Below are 24,427 nucleotides of genomic sequence, written 5' to 3' on the forward strand. Positions count from 1 at the left end.
AACGTTGCCTTGTGGTCTGGATTGTGGCTTCTAAGCTTGTCTCTCTGTGAATCGTGGGAAATGGTTTAGGCTCCAGTGCTGTCCCCAGAGCCCAGCCCAAGCAGCCAGGATGGGCGCTGGGCAGGCATGTGGGGGGATGGGAAGAGAAATATTTCCCCTATGCTGAGCGCCTTCATCAGCACTGCTCTGGTGAAGCTATTTCATCCCTGAGGCTGTCCCACTGGGCTGGGGGTACTGTAGTTCCCATCTCCTGCACAGTCTGACTGCACTGTTACGAGGACCTAGGGGCCAGGCCTGCCAGCCTTACTTCTGCTGAGCAGTATCTCGCTGAGCAAAATGGCGCTGCTCAACCTGGGGCATCGAAACAGAGAGTCAGACCCTCAAATCTTGATCTATGGTACATGTTGATTTTATGCAGGGTTACACTCAGTTTCGCCCTTCCTTGCAGAGTTTTATATTCTGAGCTGCCGTTCAAGTTCCCCGTGGCCTCCCTCTAACCGTGTTTGTCCCAATTTCCTCCAAGGTTCCTTCTTTCCTTCCCTGAAGCCCTCCGACATGGTCTTCAAGATCATCTTCTGGCTCGGATACTTCAACAGCTGCGTGAACCCCATCATCTACCCCTGCTCCAGCAAAGAGTTCAGGAGAGCTTTCATCCGGCTGCTCAAGTGCCAGAGCCACCGGCGCCGGCGGCCCATCTGGAGGGTGTATGACAACCACTGGCGCGCCACCTCCGTGAGCAGCTCAGGGCGGGATTCTGACAGGAACATGGGACCCAGAATCACCACCCTCAACAGCTCTTTCATATTGAACTCCACCCCCCAGGAAAGAACCCCTAAGAGGCGAACGCTAAGCTTCAAAGGGTGGAAAATGGTCACCGCTTTCCAAAAACCATCCTCCACCCAGCTGAAAGAAAAGATGAACAGCCTCTCCAACAAAATAAGGGGTGGCTCCTGCAAAGGGGGAATGACCGCAGCTTACAAAATGGAGGTGGAGTCTGTTTCAATAGGGATCCCTAATGACTTCACGGAGGCTATTGACTACCAAGTGTACGATTTACCAGACTGCTGCGGGCTCAGAGAAACGGATATTTAAAGCCCTGGGACAACTATTTGTTTGTTTTAAAATGTGCATTACACGTGGTTAGAGAGGACGAAAACAGGATGCAATCGATACGTTTGTCAGGCAGACTGAAAAAAGCGATCAGGTGTCAAATGAGCCACCGGAAGTTTCTGTGATCACCGCCCATTAAGGTTACAGGGTGCTAAGGGCTTAGTATAAGGGAAATTCTAATGCAATGCCAGAGTCTTATCCACTGTATTGCTAGGTGAAGGAAGCAGTGGGACTGCGGGGTCTAGGGAAACGATCTGGTTCTTCTGGTAGGGTGATGGTGTTTCATGGCTGCTGTGCAATTCATGGGAAACTAGAATGCATCCTTCACAATTCCAAAAAAAATAGAAAGGTCAACACCATGAAGGCACCAAAGCTGGGTGTAATTCTCCTGACATAGTGCATGTGACCACATGTCCTTCCAGAAGCTGTTCCCAGCAAAGATTCAGCTGCTGCTTAGCGACAGAGCTGTTCTGTTAGTTTAAGGATAAGGGCTTCTGGTGAATGCCCCAGGGTTTGATTCCTGCTGTCGACTCTGGGGGTCTCTGATCATAGAATCATAGAATACCAGGGTGGGAAGGGAGCTCAGGAGGTCATCTAGTCCAACCCCCTGCTCAGAGCAGGGCCAATCCCCAATTTTCACCCCAGATCCCTAAATGGCCCCCTCAAGGATTGAACTCACAACCCTGGGCTTAGCCGGCCAATGCTCAAACCACTGAGCTATCTCTCCCCCACCACAGGTATATCTGGCCACAGGTTACTACATATGCATAAGATGGGTTTATTCCTGAACAGTCATCCTCACTTACACACTGAAGCAAAAGGAAGCACGGGTCTTTTTTCTAATCCAAATCTGAGATACACTTCTCATTTTACTTTGAGTTTGAATAGCGCCCTGAGCCTTGCACAGCACCCACAGCCAGCACCAGCGCTAGTGCATGTTGCTCTGTGTCAGCAGCGAGGAAACACTGCCAGGCATGCTTTTTGATATTGGACGTGTCTGGCTCTTCGGCCACCACCTCTTCCTCTCTTTCTTGCTCTCCCTCTCAAACAATAAGAGAGAAACGGTGGCAGCAAAGTTCAGCTCAAGACTCAAACTTCCCCATAGTTTGGGATGGACGTTTCCATGTAGGCCCATCTCTGAGGTTAGTGTGTCAGAGCTAAAGTCAAACATCTCTCCATAGAGGTTGGAGTTCCCCCTTGTAATGCATCAGGTTCTTGAGCTGAGTCAGTCCACGATGATAGTCATCACTCTTGTGCCGTTCTGATACAATTCCTTGCCGAGACGGCGGAGCTACCCAAGCTGAACCGTTCAGTGGCCCTCAGTAATTGTCGGTTTTGTTGCTTTTGTTGTGGCCAAAAAGAATAGCAATGATTTTTGTCCCCACCATGCACAGATCCAGAGTGAGCCCTCATCCGAGAGGATGTAGTGGTCTCCAGTGCCCTAGACTATGTGGAGAATGAAGATGTGTGATCCCCCCCCCCCCAAAAAGGGCACCATCAGTAGCACCAACCAAGTATGACCAGGCACAATGTGGTGTGTTATGCTTTGTTGTATATTTGCACTCAGCCAATTAGTTGGTCAAACTCCACCAAGCTGTGTATTTCATGTGTCTATTTTGTTGCATTTTGGGCCACTGATGAGCTCAGGAGGCTCCACAAAGAACCTACGTTAAGTTTAGAAATAGGCTCGGCCCACAATCCCTGAATTCAAATGCCCTGGGAACTTGGGCAGAGCGCAGGTCTGAGTCTAAAAGTCTTATCTCAGGTCCGTTCTCTGGTGCAAATAAAAATATAGGGAACCATGCTCCATAGTGGAGACATGCTGTCAAATTCATCCCAGGTGTAATCCCACCATGGTCAGTGCAGTCCCACCTGGGGCAAATTTGGCCCATTAAGACTAACATGGCTTTCATTACTGGGGCCTGATATATGTTTACCCAGCCTCTCTGACTAAGCTTTTGCAAGAAGAGAAACCCAGCTGCCAGGCTCACAGTGTTAGAAAAACCGGGTATTATGTTTTGTCCTCCTTGCTCTTTGTTTTTAAATGGAAACTCAATATACAAAGAAAGAAAGAAAGAAAGAAAGAAAGAAAGAAAGAAAGAAAGAAAGAAAGAAAGAAAGAAAGAAAGAAAGAAAGACTAATATAAGAAAGAAAGAAAGAAAGAAAGAAAGAAAGAAAGAAAGAAAGAAAGAAAGAAAGACTAATATATTGGATACCAAGATGCAGTGTATGGAGTGAGTCGTAGCTGAACTCTGCAATACCCTTGTCAAGCTGACACTGAACGAAATGAATTATTGCACAAGCAAGTCTGGTGTGTGTCAAACTATTCCCTGCAGGAAGCCAACAATATCAAGCAGCACTGGCCAATAGTGCACTCGCTGTGAACCATGTCTGGTTCGTTACAGTGTGTGTTCAGAGATTGCTAAGAGGCTTGCCAAATAGTGCTCAGAAATACCAGTCGGCCCAATCCTGCCAAAATTCCCAAGGGGACCCAATTGGGCCTTCTCAGTGGGAAAAGCATATTTCTTTTCGGGTTTGTAGGAGCCCTGCAGTGACCGTAAATAAAGGGTGAGCTGAGAATAACCAAATAGCCCTTTAGCAATGTAAGAACAGTGCCTGCAAATGGTTACCATACAAAGCATGACACAGGGCCCAACCCTGCCCCCTCCAAATTCCCACTGCAGTTGATGGGCGCTGTTCAATTTGCAGTTATTGTTTATTTACTGCTAATTGTTTGGAGCCCAATCCCACAGCCATTAAAGTTAGTGGAAAGACTTCCAATGAGTAGGAGCAGGCCCTTCTAAGCATTGTGTAGCCATGCCTGGGACAGTACAGCCATGCAAAGATGGGAGCCCCCAAGCCGAGGAGCTTGCAACTTAAAGGCACTGTTGGGTCCATAGCACTATGAGACAGTGCCAGATAGGCAAAGCCAGAGCAGTGTGTGGTCACTGGCGCTGGAATCTAGCCGAGAGCAGGTGGCTTGTCAGGAGCTCTGGAAGGAGAACAGTCCATTCACCCTGCCCTTGTCCCCCTACTCCAGACACATGGGCATGTATTCCATTGATGTTAAAGGGAGATCTGCACTGACAATAGGACTAATCCATTGGACAGGTAAGGCGCTGTATGGAAACAGGTAGTTATTCCAGATCTGCTGACTGCAGGGGATAGAAAGCACACCAGGGGGCAAAAGGTGCTTATAATCATGGGTCCACGTTTGTAGCTGTGGTAATTTGCGAACATTTAACCATCTAAATTCATGACCTCCAGGTGCAATCAGGCTGTGAGTTGTACAAGTGATGTTAACTGCACCCACCAAAATGGAGGCCTAGTTAAGGGCAGGATGGAAATTTGATCTTAAATGGGAATTTCATATAATATTAATGGATTTATGCGGGTAACTTCCCATTCAATGAGATGAGAATACATCCATCTGTGTGTATATGTGTGTGTAGATTTATATGCTGCATACAGGTACATACACTCACATATATATATATATACCAACATACTGTCATTTCCCAAATCACAGACATTTTCTCATAAACTGAGGATTTTCCAGGTCTGTCTAGCTGTTCCTGGCAAGCATTTTATCAAATATTCCTCCCAAATTGCTGAGGCTGTTGCTAACACTTCTGCCTGACCTTTTAAATTAGCTTCTTCTGTTTCATTTTTATGATTTCATATACCTGAATGTATAACCTCTGATCACTTGAAAGCATTCAGCAAAGCAATGTCTAATTGTTGGGTGTTTCACCGATTCTCCCTCCGGGTTCTATTCAGGGCCACAGGGGAACAGAGGAGATAAAACTAGGCTTAAACAAGCCCCACACATCTCCTTTGTTTTGTTGATTGCAGCTGACCTGGTGTTTGAATTAAGACATCTGGAGATGCATAGAGCATAAAGTAGAATTATGTGGGGCGCATTTACTATAATGCTGTTTAATAATACCTGCTACTTGCTGTAGCCTAGTGCATTTAGGCAGCAGTTTTGTTCTTCGTTTAAACCAGGGATGCAAGTTCCCCCTACCAGGGATGGCTTAGTTTTGTGCAGAGAGGCTGAATCCATCAGAGGAAAGTATTCCAACACCAGCTGCTGTGCAATACTTTTACAGGGTCTTGCAAAATTCTGCCCTTCTGTCAGCTGATTCTGGTTGCATTCGAGATCAGTGTGGGTATTAACTAAGCACGTATAGAAGTTATAACACCATTCAAGACAGGCTGGGACATCATAACCTATAGCTGCCCATGTTCGGGTGATTCAGTTCTATCTTCCTGGTCAGTCTGGAGACCAAAGCTTAGCATTGGTTAAATACTGATTACAGAAAAATGTAACTTATTTGAGGGATTTTGTCTGACGATTTGAGATAAATAGAAAATAAGCATTTCTTAAAAAAAAAAAAAAGCCAGATCCCCTGTTGGTACGAATCAACATCACTTCATCGATGCTGGAGTCCATTGGCGCTATGCTGATTTATACCCGCTGGGAGTCTGATTTAGATCTTGGTTACACTGTTGTAAATCTAGAGTCACTCCAATGAATTCAGTGGAATTACGTTAGCGGGATACCAGAACAGAATCAGGGTCATAAGCTAGCCTTCGTCTCTTCACACAAAGCGCCCGTTGATATTGACAGGCATGATATCAGAGGGTCAGAATATGGGCTGGAGTGTTTCCTATAGATAGTTAGAGTCTAAAATTGCTTTAGAGACCATCCCAGTCTATCAAGGGAACCAATATCTTGGCTCATATAAATAATTATTATAAGGAGTGAAAAAACACTTATGTGGGAATTTGGAAAGATGCACTTTTTTTACCTGATTGGATAATGACTTTGATAAACACTTTATAAATGACATTTTCCTGTGACTGATTTAATTGCAATGTGGAATGACATATATTTTGGTACAAGCACTCATTTTGAAAATGCATATTATTTACATAATTGATCATAATGGCTCCTGAGGAAGGGTTATGATGAATCCAGGTAAAGACAAATAAAACCCAGCACAGAAAGCACATGTCAGAAAGTAGATATTTTACCCAATAAACTATAGGAGTTCATATGATATAATCTGTAAATCCTATATTTACAAGTTATTGAACCAATATGTAATTGAATTAGTGCAGAGGTCACTTGTACCAAATTCACAATCAGTAAAAAAACCCATGGAATATTTAATTAGCATAAGATGCCATTTGCCATGGTTCATGCAGTCTGGTCTCCATGTCGTGGCCAATAGCTGATGTTGAAAAGGAAGGAGAAAATAACCCTTAATGCATGTACCCAACAGTGCAACAATGTCCATCAGAAAAAAAGTTCCTTCCTGACCCCTGCAGGGAATTATGCTCTGAAGCATGAGAGCTGATCATCATTATCCAAACTAGAGCTGTACCTGAACTGCAACATTTAGCTCTGAATGCTGTTTGAAAATCTTAAGCTGGGCCTGAATCAAAAACCTCTGTATACTAACATGGGAGGTGTTCAAATTTGGAGGAAGTGTTGTTGTTTTTTAAACAGCACTGTAAAAATCAGTTGGTAAATCCCAAGGTCACCTGCTCCCAACTCCTTGCACTAAGATCAGAGGAAAGTGTTGTTAGGCTCTTGGATTAAAAGGCGCATATGGCTTTGGCCTAACCTTCTCCTGCACAAAATATCCCTCCACTGAAAAACCCTCTGCCCTTGTTCCTTTTTATGCTATGTATAACAGGGGCCCCATTCTCCCTCCTCTAGGAGACTTTATTTTTCATCCTCAATGTATTTATTAGTCAAAGTATTTCTGTGCAGTGACTCCACCAGCTGAAATTCACATGCGTTTTCTATCTTTCTGTCAAGGAGACAGAATTTGTTTCTCCTCCCTTCCCCCCACACCCACGTAAAGAGCCAAACACAAGGTGAAGCTGGCTCAGCTCCTGCCCCCCCCCCAAAGCACTCAGATCCTAACTGTGGGGATGGGGGCCATTTACATACCTAGATAGCAAGAACCCTGCAGATCTTGTGATCTTCCAGAGGCAAGTGGCTTCCTTGCAAAGTGGACCCTTGCTTTGCATTACCACCTGCCCTCTGTCTCCATCTTCCTGCAGCCCCTGGAGCTCCATTGGCGTGTCCTCGACCTCCCTCTCCCCACCACCACCAACAACAACCACAATCCACCAGCACAGGGGTCCTTCCTTTTGTGGTGATCTGAAATCCTGAACTGTGTCCTATCAGATGATGATTAGCCATTACCAAGCATCCAACAGAAGAACTTTTTTCAGTATAGGCCAGGGTTCCCCCCACTAATGTACCCAGTTTGCTGTGAGAGGGGGACATCTAGATAGAACACTTGTGATCTGGATGTCTATAGCCAGTGCATTGCCCTGTGATCCCGTCACCAATGAAAATCAGCAGGGGCCCTCCGAAGAGCAGAATTTTTGGAGGAGACCTTTCCTCATTCAGTTTTCTTTTAAGAGGATGAGGATATGGGTCAGATACTTAGCTGATGCCCATGTCATAGCTCCATTGACTTCAGTGGAACCAGGCTGACGTGCCCCAGGTGAAGATCTGTCCCAACATCTCCAAACCATCCAAGTGATTAATCATTGAGCCATTTCATAAAGCATGTGCATCACTGGTGTCCAAGGGCTCTCACTTCATTATACGGGCTTTCTGGGGTCACTTTTAGCATTGTTATACTTTGGTGCTTCAATGAACTAATGCCAAGACTGGCTGGCTGCAGCACTTATGTCAACAGAACCTCCCAGCTTCCATTCCTAGAGGGCAGAAGGTTTTATCCACCATTAAGCTGGACTGAAGTTTGATTACATTTCTATTGTTTACAGTGTGTATATAAGTGTACATTTCCTTTAGCAACATCTGGATTTTTTTTATGTATAGATTTTTATTTTTTATCCTCAATGTATTTATTAATCAAAGTATTTCTGTGCTGTGATTCGAAGTACATTGGATTGATGTAAAGTCTACAAAACTGAATGCACATATTTTGGTTTGTACCAAATACACGCACAGTGCTGTATAAAAGGTGCAGTATTATTGTTAAGGAGCAGTATCGTTGCTTGATATGATTTTTGAAATATGGGAGGGACGGTTGTGATAAAGCACACATTTTAAATTCATATCTTTTCACCCACACATAAATGGTCTAAAAAGATTATAAAAGTTTGACCAGCTGGTACATACAATGGGAGTTTGAAAAGAAGCCAGTTCTTCCTGAAATGATCTAAACCCAGGAATTCTCAGGCTGAGGATCACAAACAGTGTCAGGGGTCATGACAACCTCGCTCTTCCCGATCTCTGAATGGGGAAGGGTATGTTCTGGAGGGAGTGTGTGTCCTGGGATGGGGTGGGGGTGCTGGTGTGGAAAAGGGGACCCTAGTATCATAAATGTTAAGATTTAGGTCTGGTTGAAAATTTTTCCATTGAACTGCTGTTTGATGGAAAATTGAGAGGGGGGGGTGTTAATGATTTTTTTCTGAAAAATGTCTGCTTTCCTTGGAAATTTTCAATTTTTAGTTGAAAATGTATGAAACCTGAAATATTTCCATTGAGAAGTGCTTCGCAGGATTTGTCGCTTGGGTGTCTCATGCTCCTGCTCTCCTTTATGCATCAGGCTCCCTGGCTGGACTACATCTCCCATGAAGCATCATGACCTCCCTTCTTGGCAAAGAGAGGCGGTGCATATTGGCCGTCATATGGTAGTCATGCATTATGGGAGATGAAGTTCAGCATGGGGAGAATGGACTCATGGGGCCACCAGACTATAACTCTTGTGAGGCTCCACAGCAGCATTTTACAATTGAAATATTTTGGATTTGGGGCAAAGCATTTTGCCAAAAAGTTGAATTCTTCTGTGTGTGGAGGGAATGGGGGACCAAGTGTTCCAACCAGCTCTACTGAGAGCCAATGTCCCAGGGAGATGGAAATAGGTCCTTACAACGCGAGTGATAAACCACAGTCTGAGTGGATCTCATGTTGCTTTAGCTATACAAAAATCACAGACATTCGGGATGAGAAAGACTAAGAGGTTCAACCTTTTTAAAGGGGCTTCTTCTAACTTTCTGCCTACAATTTAATACCCACTTGTTGGGGTGACATTTTAGATGCAACAGGAGCAGGGGAACACCCTTTTATTCCCTTTGTAATGTTGCAGAGCCCTGGGAAAAAAAAATAAAGGAAGTTGTCATTGTCACATGTACTTAATGATCTTTCTGTACCATAGAATTTGCCTGGGTAAAATGTCCCATCTCAGCTTTCACACATGCCCTTCACCTTGCCTTGCCTTCGAGTTTGTGCAACACTTCCTCTGCCTGATGCATGTGGAAAGTTACATACCATTAGCTGCTAAGTCAGAGGCTCAAAGGCAGGTGGCCTGTGGCTGTCCTTTGAACATAGCACGTCTGTCTGACACCTGGATGTGTTGTATGGCTTGCCTGATGCACGTGGTAAAAACAAGACAAAACTCACTCAATTCCCAAGAGCCTGCTGAAGTCAGTGCCACCCCGGAGCCATTCGAGGTAAGTGGGCTGGGCTGGAGCACACACCCCAAACACCTTCTTCACCGTACACCCCAAGCCCCTGCCCTGAGCCCCCTCCTGCATCCTGCACCCTTCCTACACCCCAGCCCTCAACCCCCTGCCCTGAGCCCCTGCCATATCCTGCATCCCTCCTGCACCCCCAACCCCTTGCCCTGAGCCCCCAACCCCCTGCCCTGAGCCCCTGCCATACCCCGCACTCCTTCTGCGCCACTCCCTCCTGCATCCACACCCCTCCTGCACCCCAACCCCTTGCCCTGAGCCCCCAACCCCCTGCCCTGAGCCCCTGCCATACCCCGCACTCCTCCTGCACCACTCCCTCCTGCATCCACACCCCTCCTGCACCCCAACCCCCTGCCCTGAGCCCCCAACATACCTCGCGCCCCCCCGCACCACCCCCTCCTGTACCCGCACCCCTCCTGCATCCCAACCTCCTGCCCCAGCCCTACATTCATGGCCTTGCATGCAATTTCCTCACCCAGATGTGGCCCTCGGGCCAAAAATTTTGCCCATCCCTGCTTTAGCACACTGCTATTCATGTGGGATGTTTACATGTTTCTATTGAGTTAGTCTCATCACAGACTACTGTTTAAAAAGGCTACTTCTTAGTATTTGGGAAGAGATTTCTGATAGATAGCTCTTGAGCCGAAAAACATGTATGATCCAGCAGCAGGAAAGTTAAACGAGAGAAATTCAAACTAGAAATAAGACACATTTTTAACAATGAGGGTTATTAACCCACTGAAACAAATTGCCTATGGAGCAGGTGGATTCTCCATCACTTGACGTCTCACACAGGACAGGAGATCTTTTTAATTATATATGCTCTAGCTCAAACAGAGCTTGAAGGCTTGATGCAGGAATCATTGGGTGAGGTTCTCTGGCCCATGCTATGCAGGAGGTCAGACAAGATGGTCGTAATGGTCCCTTCTGGCCTGAACAATTTATAAATCTATAACTGGCCTAGGGGATGGACAATGCATTTTACTGAAAACAGGAAGCACTGCCAGAAGAACATGCCTGCTTTGCTCAACAGAGCAGACTTACCTGGCCAGGGGAGTTACCTGCTGCCATTCTGAAGCTCTAGGGACAGCTACGCTTTGGCTTGCTTTTGACAGCCTGTCCATCGTTTATTTATTTATGTTTAGATTCTGGGGTTTTGTGGTTTATGGTCTATCCCACAAGGGCCATTGCAGCTATTTTCGCTCTTGAGAATTGGCCACGGGGTTAGAAAAAGCTGTTTTGATTCATTTTTATTTATGTATGTAATTTGCAGCGTGAGTTATTGCCAGGGAAAGGTGCCATGAGGACAGCCCTGGGGGCCTTGCTCCCTCCCCGACACCATCCCGTTAAAAAACAGATTCTGCATGTACCGTCATGACGGAGGCCACCCGGTACAGCCCCACCTACTGCTATGCCACTTAGCTGCATCCTAGAGCACATCACCTCTCAGACCAATGAGCGCCAGCTGTGCTGGTGCGATTTGTGATGGAGGCACTTGTTCACTCAGGCTGGGATTATTCAAAAGGACCTAAGGGTTACATACCATTAGCTGCTAAGTCAGAGGCTCAAAGGCAGATGGGGGGGGAAGGGGAGTAATAGGCCCCCACTGCCATTAAAAGCCAATGAGACGGACACCTCATTTCCTTAGGCAATCCCAACTTTAAGGCCAATCCAACTCCCCTTGAGGTCAATTGAAGATGCCTATTGACTTCAAGGGGAGCTGGAAAAGGCCCTAAGCACTAGGCTGAGACCAACTCGCTTAGTTCACATAGGCCACCAAGACAGCTGACAAGGATTTCTACTCTCCTGAGCTTTCCTGGATTCAAGCCATTGGCCTAGAGATAATGGGGGCCTAGCTTAAGAACATAAAAACGGCCATACTAGATCAGACCAAAGGTCCATCTAGCCCAGTATCCTGTCTTCTGACAGTGGCCAATCCCAGATGCCCGAGAGGGAATGAACAGAACAAGTGATCATCAAGTGACCCATCCCCTGTTGCCCATTCCCAGCTTGCTACCTGTCCTCTGAAGCAGCTGCCTATGATCCATGGGCACTTAACCCCTTCCTCATGGGCCGCAAAACGAAATGAGGATCAAGCAGCAGGATTAATGGTGGGTTTGGCCAGGAGGGTCTTTCCCATTGTGGGTAGGGACTGACTTTACTTTGGCATCTTGATCACCACAGAGCTTATTGCTGGCACCACAGACATAATGAGGAACAAATATTCCCAATGCATTGGCCTGCAGACTGAAAAAAACCCGCATCCCTATGGATCCACCACAGCCATTCAGTGCCTAGGTCAAGAGGGCGTCTGAAAATAGAATTAACGAGGCTTGTGATATGGACGCTGCCAAAAATGCAGGGAAGCTGACCAGTCTTCCTCTTATTACCATAGGGTGTACAATGTTGGAAGAGGGCCAATGCTTAGGACAAAGTGTCTTTAAAAAATGCTCTGGGTCAACTATGCGGCCAGTTGCGAGGAACTTTTACAGCTGTGTTACACTTTGAGATGTCAGACACCATCTCCTCGGTCAACAGAGAGCTGCAGCAAGGCGCCGCTGTCACCATTCGGATGGTATTTTTAGATGACAAGCACTGAAGTAAACATGTGGGATGATTTTGCAGCCTCATTTGACAAATCACTGTATGAACAGAGAGACGTGCAACTGGCACAAGGCCCCAGGAAAACATCTTTCAAGAATGGAAGCAGTTTCATTTGCCCCAGAGGGCAATGTACACACAGGTTGGCATGTGCCATGTTACTACTGCCCCTGTGAACAGACTCAGCCCTGCTCCGGAGTTATTAGCGCCCTATCTAGTGGATGGGCTAGAAAGAGGGGTGACCAGACATGTAGCCCATGGAGTCCTTAAACCCACAGCTGCTGTAATCTTTAATTTGAGGATGGGGCCTGGGGAGACTACAAGTCCCATCATGTATTGCTCCATCTATAATCTTCTCCATTTCATGTAATTTATGTGATGTCCTTTGGGCTCCAGACAAGCTATTGGTTAGGCAGAATGTGGACAACTCAATATAAGCCCCAATACCACTGACTGCTGAGGAGGATCCTCATGAAGATTTCCTTTCCTAGAGCCTCCTCCAATGGGTTTTTCCATGAGAAGGGATGATTTGGGCCTCTATTATTCATTTCCTAAAGTGTGTTGATATAGTATGTGAAAGTTGGTGGCAGAATGAAATGATCATTATAATATTAATATGAGAAAATGTTAGAAACGGTGCTCAGATACTATGCTGATGGATGGATGGATAAATAGAGGAGGAGGCTGCCCCTGTTAAATGGTCACCATTAGAATTCTCATTAGATGAATTTCCAAGAAACACCATTCTGCTGAGGCCCAGATACTAAGAAGCCTGTTTAAAAACAAATATCTGGTCTTGTCTACATGCGGATAGCCAGGAAAATTAATTTGAATTAACTAAGGATGTGAATTTGAAGTAGATTAGTTAAACTGCTTTAAATCCCTGTGTGGATGCTGTTAATCAGAATGAAGGTGGCCTTAATTTGATTTAGTTTAAGTGAATTAAACTAAACCGAATTAAGGCTATTTTCATTTTGAATAGGGCTTTAAGGTTGAGAGGTTGTTTGAAGGCCAGAAGAGGGGATTCAGGAAATATTTCTTCCAGGATGTCACCCCCATTGAGCATGGGTTGTAACTGTTTAATGATACCTATATGGGTTCCAGTGTGGGGTGGTAGGTGGCAATTGGGGTGTGCTGCCAGAGGGGGTTTTGTCCTATATTGAAGCACGTTTTTACAGGGTATTTGGGTGGCTCATTCCATGATACAATCTACTTTTCTGGTAGAGTGTCCTTGTTTGGTGAAGGTGGTTTTAAGCATGGGAATGTGTCTATCCCAGACTTTCTCCTCGGAGCACATTCTGAGATATCTAAGTCCTTGGCTTTAGAGAAAAGATTTCTTGCTGTGTTTGGGGCTGTTACTAGATCTGTGAAGGTAAGCGTGGAGATCAGTGGGTTTCTGGCATTTAATCTTATATATGGTGCCATCAAATCTTTCCCCAAATAACTCCAAGAGAAACTTCACAAATTCATCCCCTAGGAACCCATCCCAGGGAGCTTCTATATGCTTCCCAAGATACCCAAACAAGGCAGACCCATTGTATCTGGGTCTGTATCTGGGTCTGTATCTGTATAGCACTTTTATTGAACAACTATATTGGGACTCAGGGCCATCCCTAGCTATTCTGGGGTCCCCTGCAGCCCCCGCATGCGGGGGGATGTGGATCCCCAGGCCTCTGCAGGGTGGTGGGACTGGTTTGGGAGGCAGGGGGGAACCGCCCCCTGCACTCACCGGCAGCACAGCTGGGGCTGGGTTGCTGCACTTCCCACTGCTGGTGAGTGCAGGACCAGCCCTGCTTCAGTCCTCAAGGGAGTGGGGGAGGGGCTGGGGCAGAGCAGGGGCGGGGGCTATGGGGAAGAGGCAGGGCAGGGGCTGGAGCAGCACACTTTGGGTGTGGGTAGGGTCAGCCCTGTCGGGACTCACACCACACAAAAGGCCAGTTTCCTCCAGGACACAACCAGTTTCCTTGAGAAATTCTGCAACACTAATAGCTTCCCTCAGAACACCATCCTGGCCACCAAGAATGTCACCTCCCTATTCACCAACAACTCGCACAATGGCAGAATCACTGCTCACCTCAAAGATCTACAAGACACTCACATCTCCACCCCAAACACATCACGAAACTCATCCATTTCATCCTCACACATAACACTTGACATTCGAACAAACAAACACTTTGTCCAAACCATGGAAACAGCCACAGGTACTAGAATGGCTCCCCAGAGAGCAGGACACACCAACTCAAATGGCACCAGATCCTGTCATAACAACAGATGCAAAACCTGCAGACATATTTCCACTGCTACTATGATCAATATCCCCCACAACACACCATGGGTCCTACAAATGCCTATCACATGCCTATCACATGTATCTCATCCAGTGCACACAGTAGCAACTATGTCTGGTGTCACCAACAGTCACTATGCTCTTGAATGAACTCACACAGAAAAAGGATAAAAGATGCAAACACCCTATCACCCATGGGCAAACACTTTTCACAAAATGATCACTCACTATCGGATGTCTTAATCATAGAATCATAGAATATCAGGGTTGGAAGGGACCTCAGGAGGTCATCTAGTCCAACCTCCTGCTCAAAGCAGGACCAATCCCCAACTAAATCATCCCAGCCAGGGCTTTGTCAAGCCTGACCTTAAAAACTTCAAAGGAAGGAGATTCCACCACCTCCCTAGGTAACCCATTCCAGTGCTTCACCACCCTCCTAGTGAAATAGTGTTTCCTAATATCCAACCTAAACCTCCCCCACTGCAACTTGAGACCATTACTCCTTGTTCTGTCAAATCCTCAAAGGAAACCTGCTCATATTCATAACTCCGCTTGTCACCAAAAACCCTGGACTGAAAAGAGACACTGGATTTATGGTCCATCATTACAACAATCCATAACCCATTAACTTTCTTTTGTCCTAGGACTGCCGAGCTTAATCGCCCACTTCACCTTGAATAGTCTCTTACAACATGTGTTAACTCCTTGTCTGTTCTACCTTCTATTTAGCTGTGACAATCTGAGTGCCCTTCCCAGGCCTGAAGAAGAGCTCTGGGAAGGGCATTCAAAAGCTTGTCTGTTTCCCCTACAAAAGATATGTCCTCGCCCACCTTGTCTCCCACAAAATTAACATGGTACATATTAAACAGATTAAAAACTGGCTGACAGGTCTCAGAAGGTCATTATAAATGGGGAATCATCACTGAGCAGACATGTTTCTAATGGAATCCCTCAGGGATCAGTCCTTAGTCCTACACTATTTAACATTGTTATCAGTGACCTGAAGGAAAACATAGACTCGTCACTGCTAAAGCTTGCAAGTGACGCAAAGACTTAGGGCAGGCAGGTCTATACTACAAACTTGCACCAATGCAGCTGCGCCCATGTAGTGTGTCTGGTGAAGACGTTCTAAGGTGACAGGAGAGAGCTCCCCTGTCAGCTTAATAACGCCACCTCCCCAAGAGACAGTAATTATGTCAGCAGGAAAAGCTCTCCCGTCAGCATAGCGCTGTCTATACAGGGGGTTATGGTCAGGATAACTACATCGCTCCGGGGTATGGATTTTTCACACCCCTGAGTGACCCACTTATACTCAAGTAAGTGTATAGTGTAGACCTGGCCTGAGGGAGTGGTGAATAAAGAAGAGGACAAGTCACTGACACAGAGTGATCTGGATCGTTTGGTAAGCTATGTGCAAGCAGACAATTGGCCACATTAATATGCACAGTGTAAAGTTATACATCTAGGGAGAAAGGTATGGATCATACTTATAGGATGGCAGACTCTGAAAGAGATGTGGGAGTCACAGGGGCTAATCAGCTGAATACTAGTTCCCAGCGTGATTCTGTGACTGAAAGAGCTAATGTGATCCTTGGATTTATAGACAGAAATATCGAATAGGAGTCAGGAGACTTTATCGCCTCTGTATTTGGCCCTGGTAAAACTGCTACTGGAATCCTGCATCCACTTCCAGTGTCCACAATTCAAGAAGAATGTTGATAAATTGAAGGGGGTTCAGAGAAGAGCCACAAGAACTATTAAAGGATTAGAAAGCCTGCCTTACAGTGATAGACTGGGGGACATAGATCAGCATTCACGTCGCATTCCCCATCCGTACCCAGCCCAGGGTGGGGAAGCGAATGATCCAACCAGCGGATTAAATTTGGTGATGAATCCTGGTCATGTGCCATCTCAGGCACGTTGCACATACACTAAGAAGACAGTGATAGACGTCTACACTTAAAACGCTGCATCGGAGCACCTGCACTGCTGTCGCGCTTTAATGAAGACGCTCTAAGCCAACAGGAGAGGGGTCTCCCATAGGCGTAGTTAATCCACTTTCCCAAGAGGTGATAGCTATGTCATCAGGAGAAGCTGTCCTGCCGACATAGCGCTGTCCACACAGGCAGTTAGGTCAGTATAACTAGGTCAGTGTAACGAGGTCGCTCAGGGGTGTGGGTTTTTCACACCCCTGAGCGATGTAGTTATACTGATATAGGTCTGTAGTGTGGACCAGACCTTAAGGAGCTCAATCTATTTAGCTTAACAGACAGAAGGCAAAAGGTGACTTGATCACAGTTTATAAATACCTACACGGGGATCTTCAATCCAGCAGAGAAAGGTATAACAAGATCTAATGGTTGGACATTGACACTAGACAAATTCAGACTGGAAAGAAGGCACAAGTTGTTGTAGTTGTTTTTTTAATTGAGGGTAATTGCCCAGGATTGATAGCACTACAATACCTCTCCATAGGGTGACCAGATGTCCTGATTTTATAGGGACAGTCCCAATTTTTGGGTCTTTTTCTTATATAGGCTCCTATTACCCCCACCCCACCCCCTGTCCCAATTTTTCACATTTGCTGTCTGGTCACCCTACCTCTCCAGTCTGCACAATAAGATCACCCCTTTTTAGCAATGCCATGACAATACCACCTTTCCAGACTTGTGACATTTATTCTTTCACTCGCATTTCATTGCAGAGTTTATCAGTCAGAATTTCACCTTCATTCCCTCTGCTTGAATTCTGTCAACCCCAAGAGTTTCCCCCTGTTTGAGGCCTCTGATGATGGCTTTAATTTCATTGGGTGTTATTGGTCCCTCTTCTGTTTCCAACTCGTTACAGCATTTTTCTTGAATCTGCAGGTGATTGTTGGCTCTGGACAGTTTAATCTGGAATAGAAGTGGTTTTTCCCCATCATCCGGCTTGTTCTTCATGTGTTTCCAACAATGGCCCATGAAAGTCCCTGATGGGCAATACCTGTGATAGTCTGGTTCTTCCAGAAAGGTCTTTCACTCGTATATAGATCTATTTGGAGTCTCCCTTTTGTGCTGTTTCTTCTGCCTCTGCAATCTTCTCCCAGAACCAAGCAATTCTAGTTTACCTGCATCTCTTCTTTATTTCTTTCTCCTTTTCTCTCCATCTTGCCTCCACCATGAGGATGAGAAGATTTCTCAGGCGGTACGCCACCTGGATCTAAACACCCAGTTTAGCTACAATGCATGCTCCTCTGCAGACCGGAGAGAAGTGGGACTGCAATCTTCCCTGCCTGATGTTGTTTCGTACAAACCCTTGACTGCCAGGAAGGGACAAGGTAGGTCTTTGTTTAGCAAAGTATGGTCTCACCTGCTCTTGTATTTGGAAACATTTGTTCCTACTGTAACTGGAGTGTCTGCACTGAAGTTTTTCCAAAAGATCTGCTCTAGGAATTACCTTGGGGAAGTTCTCTGGCCTGTGTTACACAGGAGGTCAGACTAGGTGGCCCCTTCTGTCTTTGGAATCTATGAATCTAAGAAGTAGATACAAATCAATTTGGTTACTCTAGTCTACAGCTAGAGGGCTAGAAAATAGGGCTTAGAAGTCAAAGGCTACAGTCAGCTTTCACTATGGAGTCATGAGGCATTCCAATGAAAAATGAGTTGAGTGCCTGCATCTAGATCCTCATTAATATCCCCATGGTCATGCTATTGGCTACAGTTATAATCTCATTGATGGGTTCTGTGTACAAGAGGCCTGAAACTGGAAATAAATATCAGGAGCAGGAGGTGTTAGTGTTAGCAGATGTGAGGTTCTATCCTAAGCCAACCGGACTCGGTCCCTATGCACAATATGCTTTGAAGGCCTTGCCTTTAGAGCTAGTGCAGGCAGTAGTTGTAATATGTTATCAAGCCTTCCTTGTCTGAAAATGAATTCCAGGGAAAGAGTTCACATCTGGGTGTAAAATATACATGAGATTAGAGAGTTCCCCTCGAACAAAAATTGTGAACAAACATGTTATGAGCAGAGGAGCCACCTAATACAGAGGATAAAATGTGTCTCAAGGGATGCACCAAGGAGGAAGACAACTAGCAAGATCCAAGACATTGAGCCAAAATTATTTCAGTTGTTAAGCGTTTTTACCCATTTTTCCAAAGGCAAAGCAAAAATGTACATTCCCAATGAGCCAGCTCATACTGCCGTATTTCTTTAATACTGGAGTAAGGATGTGAAAGAGAAGATGAGGAGTGGCTTTGTGGATCAGTCCAGGAACATGCAATCCCCATATAAAGGGCAGAGTGGAAGAAAACACAAAGAAAGCTGCGGGAGATATATACTAATGGGGAAGGCTATGTTTTAGTCACAAGTATTATTAGTAAATGTCACGGACAGGTCATGGGCAGTAAACAAAAACTGATGGCCCATGACCTGTCCATGACTTTTACTAAAAATACCCATGACTATAACTTAGTGGGGGAGCTGCGGAAGGGCGGCCCGACTGCTGGGAGGGGGGCAGGCGGTAGCGTGCAGCCCAGGATCCCCTCTGGTGCTGGGGATGGGGGTTGGTGGTGCCAGCAGGCTCCCTACCTTGCTTCGTGCCTTCCCTCCCCCCCACCCCACCCAGCAGCAGAGTTTGGGGGTGGGAGGGAGCAGGAGGTTGGGGCACAGGACAGCCTGAGGCGGGTTCTGGGCAGCGCTTACCTGGGGGGCTCCCCGGAAGCGGCAACATCCACCTTGCTCAGCTGCTAGGCAGCACGGCCAGGCAGCTCTGCGTGCTGCCTCTGCCCAGAGTGCTGGCTTCGTAGATCCTATCACAGCCTCACTAATGGGCAATCAAAGCTGGCCAAGCAGAAGGGCCAAGGAGGCAATGTGATAAGAGACAGATGAGTGAAATAGGGCGGCTTGCAGGATCGGAGCCCAAGAAGAGATCTGCTTGTGTCCGTGCATTGCTTGGCATCCTTATTGTGCCCACCACTCTGGTGTCTAAGAACCTTAGTGAGACAGATTAAAAACAAAGTAAAGTCTTCAAGATTGGGGCCAGCGTGTGTGCCTTTTTTCATAAACTTCTTTTTTTCGTTGAAAAGCCAGCACACAATATGTGCTTGCCTGAATTTGTTTCCTCTGGTTCTCTTTGCCATAAAAGTCTTTGGAAATTGCTTTCTATTTTAAAAGCCTTTTTGCCCAGAAATAGCATAAACTTCCTAGGTTTCAACAATAGGTTTCAAAGATTTTTTTCCCTCCTGCCACACTCCTGTTCTGAATGTATTAATCCCTTAGTGAGTTCTTCTGTTAAGGGCATGCCTGTGTTTATCACTCTTTCTTTGCTCGGCTCACTTAGCAAGGGTATAGAAATCACCACTCTAGAAGAGACCAATCTTCCAGCTAATCTGGGGCCATGTCTCCAACAGTGAGCCATACAAGACATTTTAGAGAACCAGAGAAGGATCATCCCAATGGAAGAATGGTGCTGCGTCATTCCATTACGCTAAGAGCTTTATGGATTGAAATCTCTCCAGGAAATACTTGTTGCTTTGTAGAGGAGTAGCACTTAAGTACTTCTTCTGTTTCAGAATGTTGCTGTCACGACCTGGGCTTGGCCAATCAGGCCTAATGGTCAGAGCATTGGCAATCAGCCTAATAGTTGAGCAGTGGCAGTCAGAGGTCAGAAACAGCACCAAAGGTCAAAGCCAGGAACCAGGAGTCAGAGCCAAGGTCAGGAGTCCGAACGGAGAGGCAGGTCCATCTCTATGTGGGATGGGAGAGGAATCCACCTTCTTGCATGGACAGTTCTTGGAATGTCTCCTGAGTTTAAATAGGGTGCCTGGACCAATCAGGGGCCATGTAGGAAGTTGTCAGTCTAGCCTTCCAAGGTGTGCTTCCTGGGAAGTTTATCTCCCCAGGGTCTATGTGATAATGCATACGACTATCATGGCTGTCAGGTAGTGATGTAGAGGTGCTGGCTGTCCCACGGACCCAGAAGCTCATACCAGCAGAACCTCACAGTCATACCCAGTTAGAGAGAGAAAATGGGGAATACCATAGGAAATGAAAGGAAAGTTTGGAATGCATCCACCATTGCCTTGCACCCAGAGTGGTGCCACTAGACAGTCGCTGCCCTCGGGGGAAGGATGTTCTCTTCACCTTTATAACATACACAGAGAGGATTTCTTAAAAGCATCGTGCAGCAATCGGTCAACTCCAGAATGGGATGACTTCAGCAGACACTACCCTCTCTACTTTGTGCCTTCCATCCATTGCAGGCCATTTACATACCCCTGCGATGTATGGGAACATAGTGTTGGGAGAGGACGTGTAGGTGCCGCCATATTGATGCCCTATTAGACCATCCACAGAATGGTGAGCTGGATGTACTGCCCTTTCCCTTAGAGAGATCAGAAGTTGACGAGGTCTCTTATTTTCCACAAGTGGATTGATGCAAGAGGGTCCTCTGCCCTGGCAGAAGTAGAAGTGAGCCCTAACTGCAAACTGGAGGAAGGGCTAATCAGGCCATGGCAAAAGCCTGCTCTTCGACTCACCTCAATTTCTAAGCCCAGTCCAGAGCATGACCACCTCTGTGCATTGAGTCTGAATGCATCTTGGGTAAGCCTACAGCTGTCATGATTTACAGAGATCCCCAGTCTACTCCAAAGAGCTATCATCTGCATGAGCACCAAAAAGAAAAGAAGTACCCGTGGCACCTTAGAGACTAACAAATTTATTAGAGCATAAGCTTTCGTGAGCTACAGCTCACTTCATCGGATGCATTTGAAGTGAGCTGTAGCTCACGAAAGCTTATGCTCTAATAAATTTGTTAGTCTCTAAGGTGCCATGGGTACTCCTTTTCTTTTTGCGAATACAGACTAACACGGCTGCTACTCTGAAACATGAGCACCAAAGTCACTCAGGACAATAACCCCAATGGACTCCAACACGAAGCCAAGTAAGGACTCAGTCAGTTCACCAGGGGAAACCAAGGTGGCCAATATGACACAGCTGTGACCTAAGTGCTGTGCTGTGACTTATCCATGAGCACAAACAAATCCACCTCTGGGAGGCAGCTGCTGTATTTGTCCTCGGGCTTTTTCATCTTATCTCTAATGTACAGAATTGAGTCATAAACATTAGCAATGGAGAAAACCTGCTAAGTCCCCCACTGCTCCCCCATGGCAGTGAGGATAGGCGCTGACTTTTGTTTTTGTTGGTGGGTGTTTTTGAAGATGTGTGTGTGTGTTGGGGGGGGCGGCTCTGCCAGTTTTGGATAGAGGCTATTTTCAGCATATTTATACACTTCTTTCATATTCTAGTTACTGAACGTGGTATCTTTGCAATGATTTTAATATATTGTAATTCATGTGGGGGGGGTGGACTAGATGACCTTCTGAGGTCTCTTCCAACCCTAATCTTCTATGATTTTATGTAACGTAATTATATAGTTCATAACAATTTAATCATTATTAAAATAGCAATCACCTACAAGCTGTCTTCACTAACATCCCAGTTTAAAGACCTTATGTCTCACTGTAGCTTTCTGGATGAAACTGTCAGCAATCTTATTTACATCTAGTTCCCTGGTATGGATGTTAAGGACAGCTATATTATTCAGTTGTGTCTGTCCCATTGATGACTCGAAATCATTTTTAATTCTTCTGAAGCTGAAGAATGAGCATAGATTCATAGATACTAAGGTCAGAAGGGACCATTATGATCATCCAGTCTGACCTCCTGCACAACGCAGGCCACAGAATCTCACCCACCCACTCCTGCAAAAAACCTCTCACCTATGTCTGAGCTATTGAAGCCCTCAAATCGTGGTTTAAAGACTTCAAGGAGCAGAGAATCCTCCAGCAAGTGACCCATGCCCATGCTACAGAGGAAGGCGAAAAACCTCCAGGGCCTCTTCCAATCTGCCCTGGAGGAAAATTCCTTCCCGACCCCAAATATGGCGATCAGCTAAACCCTGAGCATATGGGCAAGATTCACCAGCCAGATACTACAGAAAATTCTTTCTGGGGACCTCAGATCCCACCCCATCTAACACCCCATCACAGGCTGTTAGGCCTATTTACCATGAATATTTAAAGATCATTAAATAGATGATGAGATGAGATTCAGCCAGACCAGGTGGAGGTGGCAGTGTCATCTGGGTCCCTCTCTCTGGCCTGGTCCGGTCAGGACATCTCTCAGGGTTAGGCTGAAGAAGGCCTGGGGTCCCAGGAGACAGAAAGGTGGCAGCCATGAGGGCGAGACTCCTTCCTTCACCATCTCTCATCTTTCAATCAGCCAAAGTCACCGTAGCCTCCTCCCCAAAGTCCCTTTTTGAGGATCCCAAAAGTGAGTGATGGCTGGAATAGTCCATCCCCTCGTTATTTTGTCCACCATTTAGGCCTAGTTTCCAACACACCATTTTTGGTTCATTGATTTCTGCTCCCACACGTCTCTTGGTTACCACAGATGATCTTAACACAATCCTTGAGTTATAGCAGGCTTTTTTGCTTGGACCAGTTCAGTCTCTCTGTGTCCCTTTTGCACCTTTTCTCATCAACATTGGTTGTTACAGGTCATTGTGCTACTCGATGAACTTTCACTCACTTTTCACCATTGAGCTCAACGTGAGGGTCAATTTGTAGACTCAATTATTCCAACAGGCCCAAACACCCATCTCTCCCAGCAAGCTGAATGGGAGAAGCTTGGCCTCTTTCAAGATGAGGTGGTTGGTGCCTCATGAGCTGTCCCTGTTTTATTATCTTTAATTATTTGTAGGACAGTAGTCTTGGAGGCCCCAATAAACACGACGGTCCCACTGTGCTGGGTGCTGTCCAGTATTTTAAGTTGGGACCAGATTTTGTGTTCACAGTGTCCCTTTATGTATGAAGTCGGTTGCTTTGCTTCCCATCTCTAGCAGAGCTATTTGAATAGCCTTCACTGAGCCAAAGATGTGATGAATGGGGAACTTTCCGCTGGCACCTGGCTCACTTGGGATGTGAACCATTCCCCATTGCCGTGCATGGATTCATTATTGGCAGGTATGCACCAAACAGACTGGCTGAACCATTCCCAGCCCACAGCCTGCAAACTGTTTGCAGTTATTCATGGCCTTTGTTTGGCTCACGTGGGCCTGATGCTGCTGTGGTGCCATGAGGTTAGTTCCCTGAACCCACATGAAATCCCACTTATGTCTACAGGGATCTGCATAAGCACAAGGATCAGCCCACATGCATCTCACTGCAGGATTGGGGCCTCAGCCTGGCAACTGGAACATATGACCAGGACAACAACAAAGGGTTAGGGGCAGAGTGGACGACTTGCTTCCAGAACGAATTAGTGAAACCATCCTGAATCATAAACATGCTCAGTACTACCTGACTATTATGTGGTTATGTGCGAGATGATGCTGTGGCTATCAGCACCTGGCACAAGAATCATTTATTTGCAAATAAACAGCTTGACCCCAAGCCTGTGGAATTCATGCATGACTTGACCCTGTTGTTTGGTTGTTTTTTTCATTTTTGTAACCAGATCTCATAGCTATCTAAATTTGCCACAAGATGGCAGCGTTGTCACTTCATAATCCAATTAATATGGCTGTAATAGGTACTTCTGGAGCTTCTGCAAAAAGAAAAGGAGTACTTGTGGCACTTTAGAGACTAACAAATTAATTTGAACATAAGCTTTCGTGAGCTACAGCTCACTTCATCGGATGCATTCAGTGGAAAATACAGTGGGGAGATTTATATACACACACAGAGAACATGAAACAACAGGTTTTATCATACACACTGTAAGGAGAGTGATCACTTAAGATGAGCTATTATCAGCAGGTGGGGGGGAGGAAGAAAACCTTTTGTGGTGATAATCAAGGTGGGCCATTTCCAGCAGTTGATAAGAACGTCTGAGGAACAGTGGGGGTTGGGGGG

General features: G+C 46.0%; 1 protein-coding gene across 1 annotated transcript in view; it reads left to right on the top strand.

Moving 5' to 3' along the window:
- Positions 1–7,070, top strand: part of ADRA1D (adrenoceptor alpha 1D) — an 82,247-nt gene extending 75,177 nt beyond the window's left edge. The window contains exon 2 of the mRNA XM_038400032.2: positions 524–7,070. Coding sequence (XP_038255960.1) covers positions 524–1,092 — 569 coding nt within the window. The 3' untranslated portion in view covers positions 1,093–7,070. The remainder of the gene's footprint in view (positions 1–523) is intronic.
- The last annotated feature ends 17,357 nt before the right edge of the window (positions 7,071–24,427 follow it).

The sequence above is a fragment of the Dermochelys coriacea genome, chromosome 4 (genome assembly GCF_009764565.3).
Source record: "Dermochelys coriacea isolate rDerCor1 chromosome 4, rDerCor1.pri.v4, whole genome shotgun sequence".
NCBI lineage: Eukaryota > Metazoa > Chordata > Testudines > Dermochelyidae > Dermochelys > Dermochelys coriacea.